The sequence below is a fragment of the Eublepharis macularius genome, chromosome 2 (genome assembly GCF_028583425.1).
Source record: "Eublepharis macularius isolate TG4126 chromosome 2, MPM_Emac_v1.0, whole genome shotgun sequence".
NCBI lineage: Eukaryota > Metazoa > Chordata > Lepidosauria > Squamata > Eublepharidae > Eublepharis > Eublepharis macularius.
In genome coordinates this window covers 111608757-111628720 of record NC_072791.1, presented here as the reverse complement: position 1 = coordinate 111628720, position 19964 = coordinate 111608757, and the positions used below count along the sequence as shown (strand labels likewise).

At 45.1% G+C, this 19964-nt stretch overlaps 1 protein-coding gene across 1 annotated transcript in view; it reads left to right on the top strand.

Moving 5' to 3' along the window:
• The window catches only part of DCDC1 (doublecortin domain containing 1), an 807587-nt gene that overhangs the window by 684723 nt on the left and 102900 nt on the right, over positions 1 to 19964 (top strand). Inside the window, exon 20 of the mRNA XM_054969981.1 lies at positions 12751 to 12874. Coding sequence (XP_054825956.1) covers positions 12751 to 12874 — 124 coding nt within the window. The remainder of the gene's footprint in view (positions 1 to 12750; positions 12875 to 19964) is intronic.

Genomic DNA, 19964 nt, shown 5'->3' with positions numbered 1-19964 from the left:
GTGATACAGGTTCCTGTAATCTCCAGGCTTGATTACTGTACTGTACTGTGCATTATGGGGATACTCTTGAAGATGGCTTATAAGCTTCAATTAGTCAAGAAAGAATTACAAGATTACTAGCTGGCATGGACCAAAGTGTATCATTCCAGTGCTGAAAATCTTCATTGGCTGCTGCCATGCTTTTAGACTAAATGTGAGGACATGACTGTATTTTTCTATGCATTTAGACATGAATATACTACCTTTCTCTGCAATAGGGATACAAAGAAGCTTTTAACATCGTTCTCCCCTACTTCATTTTATTCTAACAATAATCCTGTGAAGTAGGTTAGATTGAGAGAGAATACCTGGCCCAAGGTCACCCTGTGAGATTCCATGACAGACTGGTGATTTGAACTTGGGTCTCCCCGATCCTAATGAAACTCTATAACTACTGCCCTCATGATGGTTTTATAGCTCTTTGACCTATAAATCCCTATACAGCTGTCTGGAGGCTGGGGGCAACCCCTTTCCTCCATACTTACCCCCATCTTTGCCAGATGAGGAAGAGAGAAATGCTGCAGCCACCAACAGAAACTTTGACAAGACAGGAGGAGCAGAGGTGGCCGCAACAGCAGCAGAGGGCCCGGCTGGGAGGAGGGGAACTCCAAGGGCCAAAACAGCAGGAGAAGTGGAGACAGATGCAACAGCAACCAAGGGCCTGACCTGGAGGAGGAGAACGACAGCTGACATGACAGGAGGAGCAGAGGCAGCTGCAACAGCAGCAGAGGGACCGGCTGGGAGAAGGGTACTCTGATGGCCGACAAGACAGGCAGGAGAGGCCCCACAGAAGTGTCTTCCAAACGCTAGAAGACTCAGCTGACACTGCAGGCCAATGGAGATGCAACACCATGGCCCCTCCCAACCGGAAGCACCCCAGAATAGCTGCCGGAAGCAGCAGGGAGCAGGAAGTGATGGTGCCTTGGTGTGCGATGCAGACCATCCAGCTACACCCTCCGGGGCCATTCCCATTGGAGGGAGGAAGGGGAGAGGGGTGGGAATGTATTGCCCCCAGTCCCAAAGTTGGCCCAAGGCTCCGGCTGGAGCCAGGGGGAGGAAGGCATAGGTCGGAGCCTGGAGGAAGGGAGGGCTTTGTCCCAGGGATACCCCTATAAAAGGAGGCACCAAGGGCAGGGCAGGGAGGCAGTCAGCTGAGGAGAAGCCAGTGCTCAAAAGCAAGACAGAGGGAGAGCAAGAGTGGATATTAGCCTCACCTAAGATGTCTACCCAGTCAGGAGGGAGAGAGGGAGTCAGGGTGCAGTAACCCCCTCCTTCCCCCATTCTGAGACCAGCCTAGAGGACCTCCCGCCTTAGGTGCCACCCTTTTTCCCCTCAGGCTCTGACGACCCTAGTGCCGAAGCTGACAACAGCCTAGAACTTAGATATTTAAAGGGCTGCTTGGACATCATGCTCTTCATCTCATGTCCACCTTTGCTTCCTCATGCCTTCCAAGATGAGACTCTTTATTTATTTAAAACACAGTCTGTTAGTAGTGTGAATATTTGGCCCCAAATATATATTTTTAACTGGGAGAGAGCCCCCATGTTAGCCAGACACATTTTTTCATGGAATAATAATAATCACATTTGATTCATATACCACCCTTCACCAACCCACTCTGAGTGGTTTACAAAGTATATTGTTATTATCCCCACAACAAAACACCTTGTGAGGGGGGAGGGGCTGAGAGAGCTCCTAGAAGCTGTGATGGGCCCAAGGTCACCCAGCTGGCTTCAAGTGGTGGAGTGGAAAATCAAACCCCGTTCTCAAGATTAATAACAACAACAACATTCTATTTATTCACCACCCTTCAGGACAACTTAATGCCCACTCAGAGCGGTTTACAAAGTCTGTCATTATTGTGGTTGTTGTGGGTTTTCTGGGCTGTATTGCCGTGGTCTTGGCATTGTAGTTCCTGACGCCAAGACCACGGCAATACAGCCCAGAAAACCCACAACAACCATCATTCTCCGGCCGTGAAAGCCTTCGACAATACATATGTCATTATTATCCCCACAACAAAACACCCTGAGAGGTGGGAAAGGCTGAGAGAGTTCCAGAGAACCATGACTAGCCCAAGGTCACCCAGCTGGCTTCAAGTGGATGAGTGGGGAATCAAACCTAGCTCTCCAGATTAGAGTCCTGTGCTCTTAACCACTACACCAAACTGGCACTCTTAACCACTACACCAAATTGAATAGTTTGGCTCCCTCTCAGTTTTCTTCTCAGGTAAGCTACCAGGTATCTTAAGCCATCTCTCTCTTGCATCAAATAATCATTTTATAGTATCTTTTCTTCAGGCCAAGTATCTTGAAGTGCTGGAGCAGGTTTACACTTAATTTTCTTCATTTTGAAGCTTTAGCTTAATTAAGTTGTTTTTCTGTATTTTCTCTTCATGTGTGTCATATTCTTTATATCTGTCTATACCTTTCTATTTTTTATCTTCCTGTTCTCCCTCTGGAGTTTTCAGCAATTCATCTTTTGGCTTCTCTTTCAATAATTGGTGTTATGTCAAGGGACCATTTGATCCGTTGGATGGTACTTTCCACTTTTACCCCTTGTATTAGGACAGTTAATGTGTTTGCATCAGAAATTGTTTTAAGAGTAGCATATAGACTGTGATTCACTCTACTATAATAGAGTTTAAGCACATTGATGTGGACCTTCTCCCACTCTTCCTCACAACTTGCTTGGGAAATTACATAAGTGAAGTCATACCATTTTCCCCTAATTATATAAGGTTCTTTCCTGCTTGCTTTAAGTTTATTGACTTTCATAGGTAGGAACATCATCACTCAGATTCTCTATTTTGGGCACCTACCTCATACATCTTTTCCTGTTTTGCTTAGGCCTCTGCTATATTACCTTGTACTGTTTTTGACAGGCCATTAGCTTGTGGGTGCCAGGTGGTGGTTTCTAAGACTTCATCCCATAGTACTCCCATATAGCAGGCAAGGGTCTAGATGGAACTTTGTGTTGATGCTTCCTTCCAAGGTTCTCTTTAGTTTTAATTTTGTCATCAAACTTTTCAGCAATATTAAAGCTTTTAAGTTTAATTTGTGAACCTTTTCTGTTGGCTTTTGTTTTGCCTTTTCTACATTTTCACTTAACTCTTTCTCTTGTTCAAAGTTTCTGTCTCTCACATTTTTTCCCTTTTTCACCAAAATATTTCTAGCTTCAATTTTGTTTCTGAAATGACTTGATAGTCATGGTTCATACATGACTTACAACTTCTGACTTATAAGTTCCTAAAGATCTCTTTTCAAAATTATTTGGGCATATTTACTTGATCAATAATCATTCTGAAAGGTTCTAGGTTGGGGATAGTGTTTAACTCATGTAGGAATTCAGCCCTATTTCTACCTTCTCCCTCCATCTTCTCCATCTTCCAGTGGAATGGTAGCTGCTGCTTTTTCTGCTTCAGGCACTTTACCCCACTTTCTTCTCAGAACTTTCACTTGTATCATTTTAGCAGAAGTCTCCCTACAGGTTAACTTAGACAGAATTAGGTTCTCAGGCTTTCACACAGTTCGTCTGCTTTGTCCAGAATCCTTTCTCTGAGTCACCCAAAGACTGACTGAAAACCTCTTCCCTCAGCTCTCTGACTAAAAACTGAAGTTCACTCCATCCTCTAGGGTACAGCTACCAGCCAATCACAACACTATCTAGCCTCTCTCTTTCTTTCCTCAGAAGCCTCCATTTAAACCCACAATAACGACTATTAAAAACCCCACATTAACTAGCAGAAATAAAATACTCCAACTTAATTACATGCAAAATATTACAACCACCATTCCTCCAAAGGTGCTCAAGGCACCTTACAGTGTAAAATATAAACCATATAATAGGTAGCCATATGTGACAAGCCATTACAGTAGCTGCCTCCTGACTTTGGAATGCCTTCTCCTTCTTCCATTGCTGGCAGTGGACATTATCCTTCTATCAGAAGGCACATGGTATTTTCTCATATTCACCTCCATTGCTGTAGGTTCCCTGACACCTGGAAAGATTAATCCTGGAATTGCAGGAACTATGCAGAAGAAAATCCATGAGGTTTGGTGTGCTGGAAAAAGCTAGTATGTACTAATATTATACTTGCAATGCAGATCTCAAACCACAAACTTTGAGGATTGGTTCTATTTGGAACAGTAGGAATTCTGGTTTACAGTTTGCAATTCTGCAATCCATTTGAGATCTGGTTAGAATAAGCACATGGTTGTATGCAGGGCTTTTTTTCTGGATAAAGAGGTGGTGGAACTCAGTGGGTTGCCCTCGGAGAAAATGGTCACATGGCTGGTGGCCCCGCCCCCTGATCTCCAGACAGAGGGGAGTTTAGATTGCCCTCTGCGCTGCCAAGCAGCACGAAGGGCAATCTAAACTCCCCTCTGTCTGGAGATCAGGGGGTGGGGCCACCAGCCATGTGACCATTTTCAAGAGGTTCCAGAACTCCGTTCCACCGCGTTCCTGCTGAAAAAAAGCCCTGGTTGTATGTCATCGTGATCCTTACTGATTTTCTTGTTTGGATACCTTTGGTATTCACCAGAGCATGTAGTTAGGAGGACTCCCAAAATCAGTGTAGGTTTATGCTCCTTGTACAAAATCCATATGGATCTGTGAATGCTATTACAATCCTAGGCTAAGAAGGCAAACACTCATGTTTAAATTCTTCCTTCAGTTGTTCATAAGGTTCCTGATTATTTCACTCAGTACTGCTTATATTTTTTACAAACTGAGGGAATGTTTCCCTCCAAATGAATACTAAAGTCACCTCCTCATTGTAGGTGCAATGTAAATCCTAATGAATCTTACATCTACTTCTTTTGCATAAAATTCCTGTCCAAGGGCTGCTTCCATTCAGGCAAAGAGTATTTCAGAATATATTATAACATTTGAGCCATGGGAATCATAGTTTTCTTGTTATGACTGAAGGTTAAATGGTTCTCTGAATGCAGCAGTATGGTTAGAATGCAGTTGATTTGGTTGGAGGAGCAGCAAGGAAATCCATGTTAACTCTAACTGTGATCTCATACTGTTGGGTCTCTGATATAGCTGAGCTGTCCAGCATGTTGTCACCGTGCTTTGAGGCTCAACTATGCACACATACTTTATGGAGCAGGCAAAAGAGAGGCATCATAGTCATAAGAACAACTGAAAGCAAAACTAATTAAATTTCATGCCATTGTTCTCTCTAATTGTTAAAATTTAAAAAATGAGACCTTGGAATGAAAGCTACTTTCCCAGGGCTCCTGATACCTTGTTTCCATAGCAATGTTTGGGTGCTGGGGTAGAGGAGGCAGCAGAGACAGAGAAGCCCTCTCTCCTCTCCCTCTCCTCAGTGCTGTGAGTATAGCAGCAAGGAAAGTAAGTGTGTGCGCAGCAGAAATTCTCTAGCTCAGATTAAAATTACAGATGTTTTTTAAGACTAAATAGCTGAGGTTTATATTGCAAATTATGAAATTACAAACTTTGGTGGCATTGCTAGTCCCAGATTTGCAAAATTGTTCTGATTCCACAAATTAGATCATGAAGAAAAACAGAATTGAATTTCTTGCCCAAGGTGATTCATACAGTGCAATCCTAAGAAAAGTTACTCCAGTCTGAGCCCATTCAAATCAAATCAACTGGAGTAACTCTTCTTAGGATTGCACTGATAAAGTTTGTTGCCATAGAATGAGGGGTTGGGGTTTGTTCCCCATTGAGTCTGCAATGATAAAAGAGCAGCAAATGGAGAGTGGCATCAGATGAAACCACGTTTAATATTTCCTTTGCTTTTTGTAATCAGAGAGATTCATAGTGGACCTATTGATTATGGGGTTAAAAAGCCTGTCATTTTGTTTTTAATCTTGCCTTGAGCTTTGCATGCATGTTTGAAGAAGTGAAGTTTGACAGCTATGTGGGGCACAAGGAGTTCTATTTTACTTCCTTGCATGACATCTGGAAGGGGGAAAGCATTTGTATTAGGGTTGTCTGTAATACACTGAGAAGAGATATGAAATAACGTTAAGTAGAATGCAATGTCAATGGGTTTTTTTCCTTTAAAAAAATCATCTTTCAACTGGGCTTTTCATGAATCATTGTTTCCATCTAGTGGCTGCAAATAAAAAGTATTAGACTTCAGTATCAGAGTTGAGCAGTGGTATTGCAAACAGAACCTTTGGAGGAGGGAATGGGGCATAAGACATTTTAGGCATTTATACAGTCATTAGGTTGCTACCTATTAATGCCAGTGCAGTTAAGGGATTGTCATCTTTTCATTTATAAAACATAGTTTTCAGAGGTTTAGAATTTGGTTATTAAAACTCAAACTGTGCTGAAAACTGGCAGCTTAATAGCACTCTCAGGAAAGGCCATGCGGGGTGTGCAGCAAATGTTCATTAACAGCAATATACAGACTTGGCAGAATCCTGACAGGCCCTTTGATATGCAGCTTGATCCAAAAGAGCCTTCTGCTCCAGAGGATGACAGTGAATCCCACCAGCCCTTTCACTAATTCCCTCAGCAATTCTATGAACAAAAGAAAAAAAGTATTGTTTCATGAAGATTCATGCATAGGCTGTATTCTTCATATTGTTGTTAAAGTACCTGTGAGAGAGCTACCATCAGTAGCTTATCAGCTGATGGCAACCCCCACCCCCATCTTTCAAACTCTTAAAATGAATGTGCATATGTGACTATCAGCAGGGCTTCCCCACATTATTTTGAAGTACAATCTGAGCCAATATACCAGCATGGAGCACAAAATTGGTTTGTAGAAATATCCCTTCTGTTTCTATAGAAGCGTGCAGAGTGGTGAATGGGGCACCTGTGCTTTGACAAAGTCAAGGAAGGGTAAAATGATGGGATTGGGCAACACTGGCTAGACAGAAAGGAAGAAGAATCAATGCTTTTCTTTTTTTAGGAGAGTTAAGGGGAAATGATGTTTTTGGAATTAGAGATTTCTTTGGGGAGATGTGTGCAGATAATAAATGGGGGGATAAATAAAGGGTAATTGATTAGAGTAATCTGAGTGGGAGATTAAATAGCTTGCTCTCTGTTTCCTTCTTTATTTCAGCAGCAAATATGGTTAAAGAGGTAGATTGGTATTTAGGGGCAGACCCCATCTCTGCCATATACTTATTTCCTTAGGCAAGTTATCTGTCTCAGCATTGCTGCTTGCTTTTTCTGAAGTGAACAGTCTTTTGTAATATCAAATGTTTAGATCAAAGGAGTAGTGCTGAGCTAGATGCTGAGGATTTAACTTTAAATCACTGTTCAGGATAAGGTTGCCAATCCCCCACTGGGGGTGGGGGATGCCCTGTTCCCACCCTCCACCCATCCCCCGCCCTGCTTACCTGGCCGGTGGGGAGGAAGACAAGGGAACATGCTTCCCGGGTGTGCTCCTGGGTAGCGTGGCAAGCTTCCACGTGCCACAACTGCCCAGATCAGGCCCAAATTGGGCCCTGATCAGGCCACTGCAGAGCACAGCAGTGCTCCTGAGCTCCGCAGTGGCCCAATCTTGGCCAAAACAGCCCAAATGGTGGCTGAATCAGCCTACATTTGGTTGCTGCAGAGTACAGCAGTGCTTCTGCACTCTGCAGCAGCTTGATCCGGGTCAAATAAGCCCAAATTAGGCCCACATCAGGCCTGAATTGGCCCCCTGTGGAGCGCAGGAGCACTCCCAGGGCCTTTGCGATGACATCCCTTCCATGAAGGGAGGCCAGGAGCATGCGTGTGAAGGGTTGAAGGCAACCTGGGGGCTGGGAGGATCTGACAACCCTAGTTCAGGATGTTTGGGTGCAGTAGGCCTAAGAGTTTGCTCACATGAGGCTCATGCAGTTGTGTCTGTATAAGATAAAGTTTCTACATCTCTCAAATATGGATTGCAGTGAGACTATCTTATCTTTTCTGAAAAGGCTTAGTAAGAATTTTTAGAAATTGCACTTTAAATACAGTCTAGGTAGGAGAAGGGATAATGTGTGTGAGCGCCCGCTCCGGCCCCCGCACCGCCGTCGCGGTCCAGTAGGGGGCAGCTCTCTCGGCCTCAGATATGGATGAGAGGTAGGGGTTTAAGGCACCCGGCTTCCACCGTCTCTCCCTGCTGAGCTCTGGCTTCTGCGTTCACCCTCTCTCTCGGCTCTCTCCCAGTCGCTCCAGCCACTTCCTCCTCGGCGTCCTTGGGAGCTGCCCTCTTATAGCTTCCTCCCCACCACCTCCACCAATCCTGCCATTCCCCACCCCTCCGTGTCCCCGCTAGCAGCCCTGGTTCGCTCCCTCCCCTGTCTTCCTTCCCCTGGGGCCAATCCCGCTGGGTTTCCCCGCCTCCGGATCCCCTCCCCCGCCCCGGCCCTCCGCTGTCTGGCTCAGGTGCGGCTGGTTGCATCTGCCACCGCGGCTCCGGTCCCTGCGGCTCGAGGCTCCGTCAGGCGGCGGTAGCCGGGCTCACCACCAGGGCCCGGGCCGCGGCCTCTCCAGCCGCCATGGCCAGCATCTTCGCTGCTGCTGGCGTCGCTGCTGCGGCCTCCTCCTCCGCCGCGGCCAGCCTCTTCACCGCGGCCGGCATCCTCGCCAGGGCCTCCTCTGCCGCCGCAGCTGGCCTCTTCGCCGGCATCTTCTCTCCCATCTTTGGCGGTGTGGGGGGGGCCCTCTGCGGGGCTGGGTCTCGCTTCCCCCGCGCCGCCAGCCAGGTAAGGGGGTGGGGGCCGGGGATCCCGGGGGAGGGCCAGCCCTCCCAGCTGGAGGGTGGCAACCCCGACCCCGGGGCCGAGTCCGGCGGCGCTGGACAACTTGTATGCTTTTTTGTTTATAATCTCATTTTCTTATTCTACTGTTTTCTATATAATTGTGATTCCTGTTCAAGAGTTGCTGGAGTTATTTTAAATAAAGTTCTCAAAAGACAATATTGAATGATCATTGGCTGGAATACAAAGCTGTCACCAAGGTCTGGAAAAAATAAATGGTTTACCTCTTTCCAGTCAAAAGTTGAGTACCTGTTCTGAATGATCACTGGAGAGACTGATCATTCTTTACACAGCCTCATGGTTTAGTGGTTAATGGGTTCCTTTGAAGCAGTCAAAGAGACATCTGGTTTCCATGAGCCTGTTTTAAGTAATACCTTCCATGGATGGGAATAAATCCCTAACAGTGGAACCCACCTGTACCTTATATTTAATTTGTGGCCTTGGCAAATCATATGTTGATATAGTCAAGCAACCTGTTTGAAATAGTGGCCAACCAAATGTGTCTGTGAACATTCCAAGCATATCATAATGTCCCCAGCATTTGATGTCCAAAGACAGAAAAAAAGAGTCTGTGTGGAATACATGGATCTTGTGTACCATCTATGTATGCGAGGGTTGCTGCTGCTGTTGATGTGTGGTTGCTTGACAAAGGGTTGCCACCTCCATGTTGGAAAAATTCATAGAGTTTCAGAAGTAGAGCCTGGGGAGGGCAGTTTTTGGAGAGGAGCCACAGTGGGGTATAATGCCATAGAGTCCACTTTCCAAAGCAGACATTTTCTCCAGGGGAACTGATCTCTGGAGATTAGATGTAATTCCATGATCTCCAAGTCCCAACTGAGGGTTGGGAAGCATACCCTGACATTATATGTAGATGATATCACAAGAGACCTGTAGCATATGCAACAACTGTACAGCTTAGATGAAAGAGACTTTGAGGCTCACCTCCCATGGTCTTGTAGATTTCAGCCCAAAATATTTCATTCTACCCACGTTTTTATTATTTATTTATATCATTTATAATCCACCTTTCTCACTGAGACTCAAGACAGATTATGTAGTATGAGATTAGTACAGTTAATATTAAGGACATTTCAATAACTAATGCCATAGGGTTTATAAATGCAAATTTAAAAAGACATAACATCTGCAAAAAAATGCAATACGGACTTGAAGAAATGCTGAAACAGCATAAGCAATTCTTAGACATAGAACTACCCAGCAGGTTCATAATTAAAGCAACAGTATGTAGTTGGGGTGTCCAAGAAAAAAATATTCAGGTTTCCTGCTTCGGAATTTCCGAAGAGGGAAAAAAGGCGGAAATTGCTTATTGCCCAGCTTTGGTATGCTCCTTAAAGATTCAGAGCATACAGAAAAGGCAATTAAACTCCCCCCTGCAGCTTATTTGATCCGATAGGAGGGGGAGGAGAGGGTTCCCTCCTCCTTCTCCCATCGAGTCAAATAAGCAGCAGGGGGAAGTTTAAACCTACACTTTGCTAGCTGCTTGCAAGTGGCTAGAAAAGTGAAGGTTTAAACATACCCCCACACACACTTGGACCACTGTGGGAGGGACTATGGAGTCCTCTTGTCCCTTCCACAGCGGGTGATGGGAAGCAGTGGGGCTGTAGGCTTAAGCCTGTAGCCCTGCTGCTGGGCGCTCCATTAGCCCACTGAAGAAAGGGCCAGGGAATTCCCTGGCCCCTTCTGCAGTGGGCAAAGGAAAGCAGCAGGGTTTCTTCACCAATTCACATCAGCATGGGTGAATAACAGAGGCGAGGAATTCAGTTTCAAACTAAACTCCTCGCATCTTCACCCAATGCCATTGCATTGAGTGTAGAAGCAAGGCATTCAGTTTGAAACTGAATGCCAGTCTTCACCTGATGCGGGCCAGCTGAAGCACTGAAAGGGCCCTTTCCCTGCTGTCCAAGGGCAGGGAAAGGGTCCTTAAAGTGCCAGCTGGCCCATGGGGGATCTCCCTTTGTGGGGCCATCTGAGGTGTTGAAAGGGCTCTTTCCTAGCCACTTGCATGGCAGGGAAAGGGCTCCTTTAAGTGCCAGCTGGCCCATGGGGGGATCTCCCCCATAGGCCATTTGAGGCACCAAAAGGGCTGCTTCCTGGCCACTTGTGCGACAAAGGAAGGGCCCTTTAAGTGCAAACTGGCCCGCAGGGGGATCTCTCCTGTGGGCTGAGTTGCCAAAAGGGCTCCTTCCCTGCAGCTTGTGCAGCAGAGTAAGGGCCATTTAAGTGCCAGCTGGCCCATGGGAGGATCAGAGGGGCCGGAAGGGATCCTTCCCTGCTGCTTGTACGACAAAGTAAGGGCCCTTTAAATGCTAGTTGGCCCGTGGGGAGATCTCCCCCAGCGGGACATCTGAGGCGCCGAAAGGGCTCCTTTCATGCAGCTTGAGCAGCAGCGAAAGGTCCCTTTGAGTGCCAGCTGGCCCACGGGGGAATCTTTCCAGTAGGCCCTCTGAGGCGCCAAAAGGGCTTCTTCCCAGCCACTTGCATGGCAGGGAAAGGGCCCCTTAAGTGCTAGGTGGGCCATGGGGGAATCTCTCCCGCGGGCCCTCTGAGGCACCTAAAAGTCTCCTTCCTGGACGCTTGCATGGCAAGGAAAAGGCCTTTTAAGCGCTAGCTGGCCTGCAGCGGGATCTCTCCTGTGGGCCATCTGAGTCGTCAAAAGGGCTCTTTCCCTGCTGCTTGCACAGCAGGGTAAGGGCTGCTTAAGTATCAGCTGGCCTGCAGGGGGATCTCCCCTGGCAGGCCCTCTAAGGCTTGAAAAGGGCTCCTTACCTGCCATTTGCACAGCATGGAAAGAGCCCTTTAAGTGCCAGCTAGCCCGCAGTGGGATCTCTCATGTGTGCCATCTGAGGCACTGAAAGGGCTCCTTCCCTGCTGCTTGTACAGTAGCGTGAGGGCCCTTTAAATGACAGCTGGCCTGCGGGGGGGATCTCCTTCGGTGGGCCATCTGAAGCACTGAAAGGGCTCCTTCCCTGCCAGTTGCATGGAAGGGAAAGGGCTATTTTAGTGCCAGCTGGCCAGCGGGGAGATCTCTCCCGTGGGCAATCTGAAGTGCTGAAAGGACCCACTCCCTGTTGCTTGCGAGCAGCAGGGAAAGGACCCTTTAAACTCTAGTTGACCAGTGGGTATCCTCCTCTGCAGGTCAGCTGGAGCCAGCTGGCATTTGAAAGGCCTGAAGCTTCCTGAAATGACCCAAATCATTTCAGGAAGCTTTGATTCGGCATTTCCGAATTGAGGCTAGCATGCTGTGCCAGGTTCGGAAATCTCGAATCTTTACAAATCAGGTCCGATTTGGGTATTTATCCCAAATTGGAAGCCTGAATCGCACACCCCTAGTAGATAGTACTGTTTCTGTGGATGTGTATCTGGTGCAGCAGAGGCTGCAGACCACCTTTTAGTATACAGTGATCAATGAACTTTCTCCAGAGTCATTGGATTCCACCTACTCTGTCTAAATATCAGCTTCCTGTTGAGTCCTTGGGTGTTATCTTTATTCTTAGTAGACTTTGATCCAGAAATAACTTGATTGGTTGCAAAATATTTGGCAGCACTGGTCTCTTTCAAATGCTGCTGAAATGAGTTCTCTCCTGTTGATCACATGAGAAATTATATATATTCATTTATTTTATCCAACGTGTTTTAGATTTTTATGAGATACATGTATTTTATTGTTCTGTATCTTGCTTTTGTTTATTTTGTCACATTTTGCAATGTCTGTTTTATCCTGTTGTGATGTAATGGTTTTATGCTCAAGACTTTTGGTTATATGAGCTTAATAATAAAGGAAGATAGCACATACTTAATTAGGGGTTTTATCTTTATAGAAGTTTTATGGTCTGTTTCTGTTACTTTCTTTGGGTTTCTCTGTAAAAAGGGAACTGTTATTTTATTGCAAGAACTACTTCCAGTCAAAATATATATTTGTAAAGATTACTATTCCCGATAATTCTGACAGAAAAAATATATACTTTTTTTCCAGATGGGCCATTAAACATGAAGGGACAAGTAAGCCTGGTCAGTGGAAACAATCAAAAGTTGAAAATCCTTTATGGAATAAATTGACCTATATGTGGCCTGTGCTTCCAAATGGAGAACTTAATGAGGTAATTTTATACATAGAAAATACTGCACACACCCTAACACACATTCAAGCTGTTTGTAGTTTTAAGATATATAAACACAGATATCCCTATATATGCAGACTAAAAGGATCTATAATATGTAAATTGTATACTAATACATAATCACTGAGACCACATACATAATCACTGAGAAACCAATTTCTATAGACATGCTGATGGTCCTCTTCTTACACAGCAGGCATTTTGACCTCTTTTTCTTTGAATACTCCAAACTGCCTATGAAATTCCCTTCAGTTTGAAAAGGATTTCTTCATGAAGCATGCAATGATGCTGTTTAAGTGTAATTCAAATTGCTGTTGGGGGAAAAGTCTGGAATTTTATATATATTTTCAAAAATGCTTTTTCTTTCTCTGCTGCTAACTTGATTGCATCGATCTTTTAAACACAACCTCTTTCTAGTGTCTGATTGCCAAGAATTCCTTTAAATTCTCTATTGTGCATAACTCCAAACATTAGTTTCATTTTGCTAGGGTATAAAGTGCCATTTTGCTGATTTCTCTGCTTAGAATCAAACATACCTTGTTCTACTAATATTTTGCATAGTGCTATCAAATTATTGGCTGTAAGTGCTGATAGTCAGCATGTGTATAATATTTTTTGTTCTTATTTGCCTTTCTGTCTGACTGCACTATCTGAGTTTGAATGAAAACAGAACAAAACAGAAACAACTTCATTATAACAATGCACCAGCTTGGAAGGCCTCTGGCCAGTTTCATCCCAGTCCCATCCTTGCTGCCCTAGAATGGAGGCATATTAATAAATGTCTCAGTGGAGACAAGATCTCCTCATCTAGCCTGCCAAGCAATGCAGTGACAGTTGAAAGGAAGGGGAAAGATGTCCTTATTCTCCCACAAAATGATTGCTTCCAACTCCAACTTCTCTTTCAAACTCCCAACTCTCTGTCTGATTCTATACTGCCCCGTCTATATAAATGTTATACTACCCTCTAACCTCGGCCATTTTCACATGTCTTACCAGTTGCGGTACGTTGCGCAAAACTCCCACAAGGACAGCATCTTCCAGCTGTGATTTCATGTGAGAACCGGGAAATCATGCCAGGAAGACATTGTCCTTGGGGGAGCTTTGTGCGATGTACCAGAGCCGGTAAGACGTGTGAAAATGGCCCTCAGTATAATAATGACCCCTTCTCTTCTACCATGTGATCTGGCCAGAGCTTAGCAGTCATGTTCTGACTGTATTTATGCAAGGTGCTGCTAAATTTCCTTAGCCTCAGGCAGCATATCCCATCATTTGGAAAAGATGTGTGGTTGATGAAACCTTGATACCAATGACTTACATAAAGTAACATTGAAGAAGGGCAGTAGAAAAAAGCAATCCTTTCTAAATCACAAGAGTTGCATTCCATCAGAAGTGATGCTGCTGTGATTGCTAACAGCCCATGGAATTTTGCTGTACTTAATTACAATATGTTATGCCTCTCTAAATGACTTATAAAACAACTATTAAAACTGCAGACAAAAACTGAGATCACATAAAACTGACACCAGAACCAAAATGAAAACAACATCAGTTGGTTGCAAAACATCCATCCGCTAATTAAAAAGTAATCTCTAGACAAAGCTGATGTGGCCAATTATCGTCCAGTCTCTAATCTGCCCTTTCTGGGCAAAGTGATTGAGAGACAATAGCTGACCACCTCCAGATCTTCTTGGAAAACTCTAGCACTCTAGACCCTTTCCAGACTGGATTCAGACCAGGGCATGGGACAGAGACGGCACTAGTAGAGTTAGTGGATGATCTCCATCTAAATATAGACAAAAGCCACGCCATCTTATTGCTCCTCCTGGATCTGTCTGCAGCCTTTGACACAGTAGACCATGCCATCCTGTTGAGGCATTTAGAAACAGGGCATTAGGGGTGTGCGCTTAGGGCTTCTGATTCAGAAAAAATGCCTGAATCGGACCCAATCTATAAAGATTCGGGTTTTCTGAATCGGGGCCAGAATGCTGGCCCCATTTTGGAACGCCCGAATCAAAGCTTCCCAAAGTGATTCTGGTCACTTTGGGAAGCTTTGGAGTGCTTTAAACTTCAGCTGGCCCACGGGCCTTCTGGACGTGCTGGAGGGGGGACTTTAAAGGGAAAAATGCTCCCTGTGCCATTTGCAAACAGTGCACGAAGCCTTCTACCCTTTAGGTTATCCCCCCTCCCTCCAGCTGGCTGGAAAGGGGGAGAGCTTAAAGGGTAGGAGGCTCTCAGCGCCGTTTACAAATGGCATGCGGAGCCTCCTACCCTTTATGCTCTCCCCCCTCCCTCCAGCCGGCTGGAAAGGGGAAGAGCTTGAAGGGTAGGAGGTTCTCTGTGCCATTTGTTAATGGCGTGTGGAGCCTTCAACCCTTTGTTTTCCCCCCTCCCTCCAGCTGACTGGAAAAGGGAAGAGCTTAAAGGGTAGGAGGCTCTCCACGCCATTTGCAAATGGTATGTGGAGGCTTCTACCCTTTAAGCTCTTCCTCCCCTTCCTTCAGCCATCAGAGAAAGAGGCAGGAGACCCTTCCTGCCCCAGCTGGGCCGCAATGGCCATTTGAGGGGCAGGAAGGGCCAGAGGAGCCGGCTCCACACTTCCCCACCACCCAGCTGACCACTGCAGCAGTGAAGTGGGCCTGCAGGAGCCGGCTCCCCGCTTCCCCGCTGCCCAGCTGACCACTGCAGCAGAGGAGGAGGAGGAGGCATAGACCGCAGGAGCCGGCTCCGCATTTCCCCACTGCCCAGCTGGCCAGTGGAGGAGGCGTGCGCCCTGCAGGAGCTGGATCAGCACTTCCCCACTGCCCAGCTGATCAGCCTCCCCCATCCCTGCCTGCCAGGTAAGTGGGATGAGGGTGGGGGGTTTGCACCAGGGGTGGTGGTATTTTCTCCCCCTCACTTCAGTATGCTCTGAATCTTTACTGAGCATACCAAAGCGAGCTAACTACTAGAATCCTAAAGTGGCTTGCCACTTTGGGATTCTGTTAATTCTGGATTCTTTCCCCCCTTCAAGTAAACCCTAAGCAGGAAACCTGAATTTTTTAGCAGTGCACAGCCCTAGTGGGCATCAAAGGATGTGCCTTGGACTGGTTTAAATAGTTTCTCATGGGACGGACTCAAAGGGTTGCTGTCGGAGTTCAGCTATCTCCAGAATGGGAGTTATCTTGTGAGGTCCCGCAGGGCGCAATCTTATCTCCCATGATATTCAACCTCTACATAAAACCTTTAGGAGAACTCATTCACAGCTATGCAGTGGGATGTCATCAATATGCAGATGATACCCAACTCAATTTCTCGCTATCCAGGATGCAGTAGAAATCTTATATCTCTGCCTGACAGCCATAGTAAAATGGCTGAAAAATAACAAATTAAAATCAGACAAGACTGAAGTGATGCTTGTTGAGAAGTCAGATATCTTGAAAAACGTTGTGCTCCCCACCATCGATGGAGTTCGTTTGATGCTTGCAGACTCAGTGAAGAGCCTAGGGGTTATACTGGATCCAGCATTACTAGTAGAAAAAAAAGTTAAGGCAGCTGCAAAAAATGCTTACTACAATCTCACTCTAGCCTGGAAAATGGCTTCTTATCTCAACACAGCTGACCTGGCCACCTAGATCCATGCTATGGTAACATCAAAACTTGACTATTGTAATGCATTATACATTGGTCTCCCATCTAAGTTAACTAGGAGGCTCCAATTGGTGCAAAATGCTGTGGATCAACTATTATCAGGAGCGAGCAGGAGCTTGAACATCACTCCCATCCTACAGTCACTCCATTGGCTACCTATCAGTTACCATGCTCAGTTCAAGGCAATAGTTATTATATACAAAGCCCTTCACGGCCTTGGTCCAGCATACCTATGGGACTGCCTCTCTCCCTATGTCCCACCACGGTAGGTTCACTCATCTGAACAGGGCCTAATGCAGGTGCCAGCTTGTACATGGGCGAAATCAACAGCAACCCATACACGGGCTTTCTCTGTGGTGGCCCCTACCCTATGGAAAGGCCTGCCTGAGGAGGTCAGGAGATCCCCCACCCTCCCAGCTTTCCGCAAACCATGTAAAACTGATTTATTCAAAAAGGCCTTTTTTCTCAGCGAAGAGGGTGGTATTGTAGGAAAGGGATCCCAGATGTTTTGCTAATGAGTTAGAAACCATATATTTCACCATTATTTCGCCTTACATATTATCTGTTGCTCTAAATATGTACTCCTATATCCTACCTGTGCTTATATTGTTCATTGTAAGTCCTAGAATTGATTACGTTCTGTTTTAGCAATTCCTCAACCCCATACTGGATCCTTGCTAATACTATATCTTTGTAAACTTATATTCTTTTACCCCATGACATTGTTTATGGAAATGTTCTTGAAACTGTATTCATTTACCCTATGACATTGTTTATGGAAATGTTCTTGACACTGTATGGAAATGCCTGCCCTTGTCCTTGCCACTAATTGTACTAATCTCACACTATGTAATCCACCTTGAATCTCAGTGAGAAAGGCAGAATATAAATAACATAAATAAAATAAAATAAATAAGAAGCCTTCTATTATTGTTGGTTTTTAGCTTTGTTTGCAGGTTTCTGCCTGTTTTGGATTTCTGATATCTAAACCCTATTGCATTGCTCATTGGATACCTCACCCATTGATCATATTTGTCTCATACTGTGTAATCTGTCTTGCGTCTCACTGAGAAAAGTGGGTGAGGAAGAGGAGGATGGAAGGGTAGGAGGATACCTTGTAGCTTTTTCTGAAAACAAGTAGAAAATAGGAATTTCAGGGAAATTGTTCTTTCATGGCTTTAGAGCAATTGCTTTAGAGGTCCTACTTTTAGTGGCTACATTTCTAATTGACTGTTCTGCTGGCATATGAAGCAAGACCTGGTTGCAAGAACACAACTAAGAGTCTTGCCAGCAACGATCTCAATCCTTGTCAGGATGGGACATGGGAACATTAGCCTTTTGTCAGGCATGAGGGATGCCGACAATGGTACAGCAACAAGGGAACACAGAACTGCACCTTCCCAAAGGCAATCATCCAACACAGCTCACTGAGGAAAATCACCCATGGGTTTAATTCCTCATAAAGGAATTAATTCCTCATAAAGAGGATGCAAACTCTCCTTTCCTCCAGAAATAGGTGAGCAACAGCAAAATAGGAAGCAGAGGCCAGACAAGATCATATGCCTCCTGCACTCCGGAACAGTTCTCTAACCACTCACCCAACTGAGCTCACATGAATATCATAAGGCATTAGTCGTCCCCTCATACCCTATGATGCAGTGGAAAGGCCCAGGACTAACACACCCAAGGCCAGTGTGCAACTCCTACATAAGGAAGGCCCTGAGACAATCCAATTGGTCTCCCAAGCACAGTTAAAGTTTCACTCTATCAAACATCATTATGGGGGATGAATCTGATTTATTTTGATTGGGTTCCCCCCCCCCACATCTATAATTTTGGCTAATGAGCCCTATGCACCATCTCTCTCCTTTGTTCAGGAGGTCATTATAGCTGCCCACTGCTATTTGCTTCAGTGACCTTAATACTCCATCCATTCCCACCTGCCTCCCATTGCACAAGCTGCATGACTTATTAGAAGCCAGCGGTAACAGGGAGGGGGATGAATTGCATGCCAAAGACAGTTGAGGTAAGGAATGAGCAGGGAGTGGAAATATAGCCTAGTTTATAAAACCTCAGTTAAACAGAGACATAGTCATAGAACAGTCCACAAATGTATGTATTTATTTACCTAAAACATTTATTAGCTGTGTTCCTATTTTGTTGGAACTCAACACAGCTTACAATACTGGTCCTGAGACATGTAGGGATTTAAAGTCGAAAACAAATACTTTGAATTGTACTTGGGGGTGGATTTGTAGCCAGTGTAATCGCTGTGGTATTGGGGTCACATGCTCCCAAAAGCTGGCCGCAACCAGCAGTCTAGTTGCAGCTTTCTGCATTAGCTGCAGCTTCCAAACTCTCTTCAAGGGTAGCCCCAAGTAGAGCGCATTGCTTTCATCCAATCTAGATGTAACTAAGGCATGGATCACTTTGTATTGAGCAGGGAAACTGGGACCAAATCTGACAAATGGAATTACTAAATCCTTCATTCTAGTTAGGCTTCTGTGCCCTTGCAAGTTGCAGTGACAGATAACAATGAATCGAATCACTGTATGTTCATGATCGGGATATGTAAGCTAAATGTCCTTTATTTGTAGTTCCCATCATCAAAGTGAAAGTGTCTGTACTTTGTGTGCACAATTTGGACCAGAGAAATGTAGACCCATTTTTTACAAACTATCGACTGAGTTATGGGTGTCTCCACTGGGGGTTGATATAAGTTTTGGGGAGCAGCCATTGGCTACTATGGGGAGGGGGTGCAGTGATTGGCTGCTGACTTAGCATCCTATGTTGTGCTGGTGCTTGGCAACAGGGTGGGAGGTATGTGGGCCAGTTGTTTTTTTCTTTTGCAAGAGATTAATCTGAAATATAAAGGCTAGATTTTTGGAGATTAACATTGTACCAGCATCAGTGTATCCCTGGCTTGAAGAGAGCAGAAACACAACTAAGTCCCATTTCACCTATGGCACACTCCCGACTCTGCTTGATTCTCTGCTGGCAGAACAGTTACAGCAATACATCACGGGCATGGCTTGCCATCAGCATATTTGGGGGATAGAAAGATGCTTTGGTAAAGGGATAGTGACTGTGGATTATACTACTGTGCATAGTATGAACCATATGTTGTTAAGTATGATCCGCCTATGTAATTTCAGCATCATTTAACATTTCATGTAAATGCTCATGCTCTATTTCAGATTTTTGCAGTCCAAACACTATTGCAATGTTTTATTGGATGTCCTATCCTGTTGATTGTATTTGACTTACCCTGTGTAATCTGCCTTTAGTCTCAGTGAGAAAGGTAGATTATAAATAAAATAAACAAGTAGCATAAATAAATAATTCCAGTGTATCTCTGGGATATATCAGTATATAGCTGCTATCCTAAACTCTTTTGGGTAGAGTTTAGGATGGGGCTGTCCTAGTGTAATCATATGCAGAG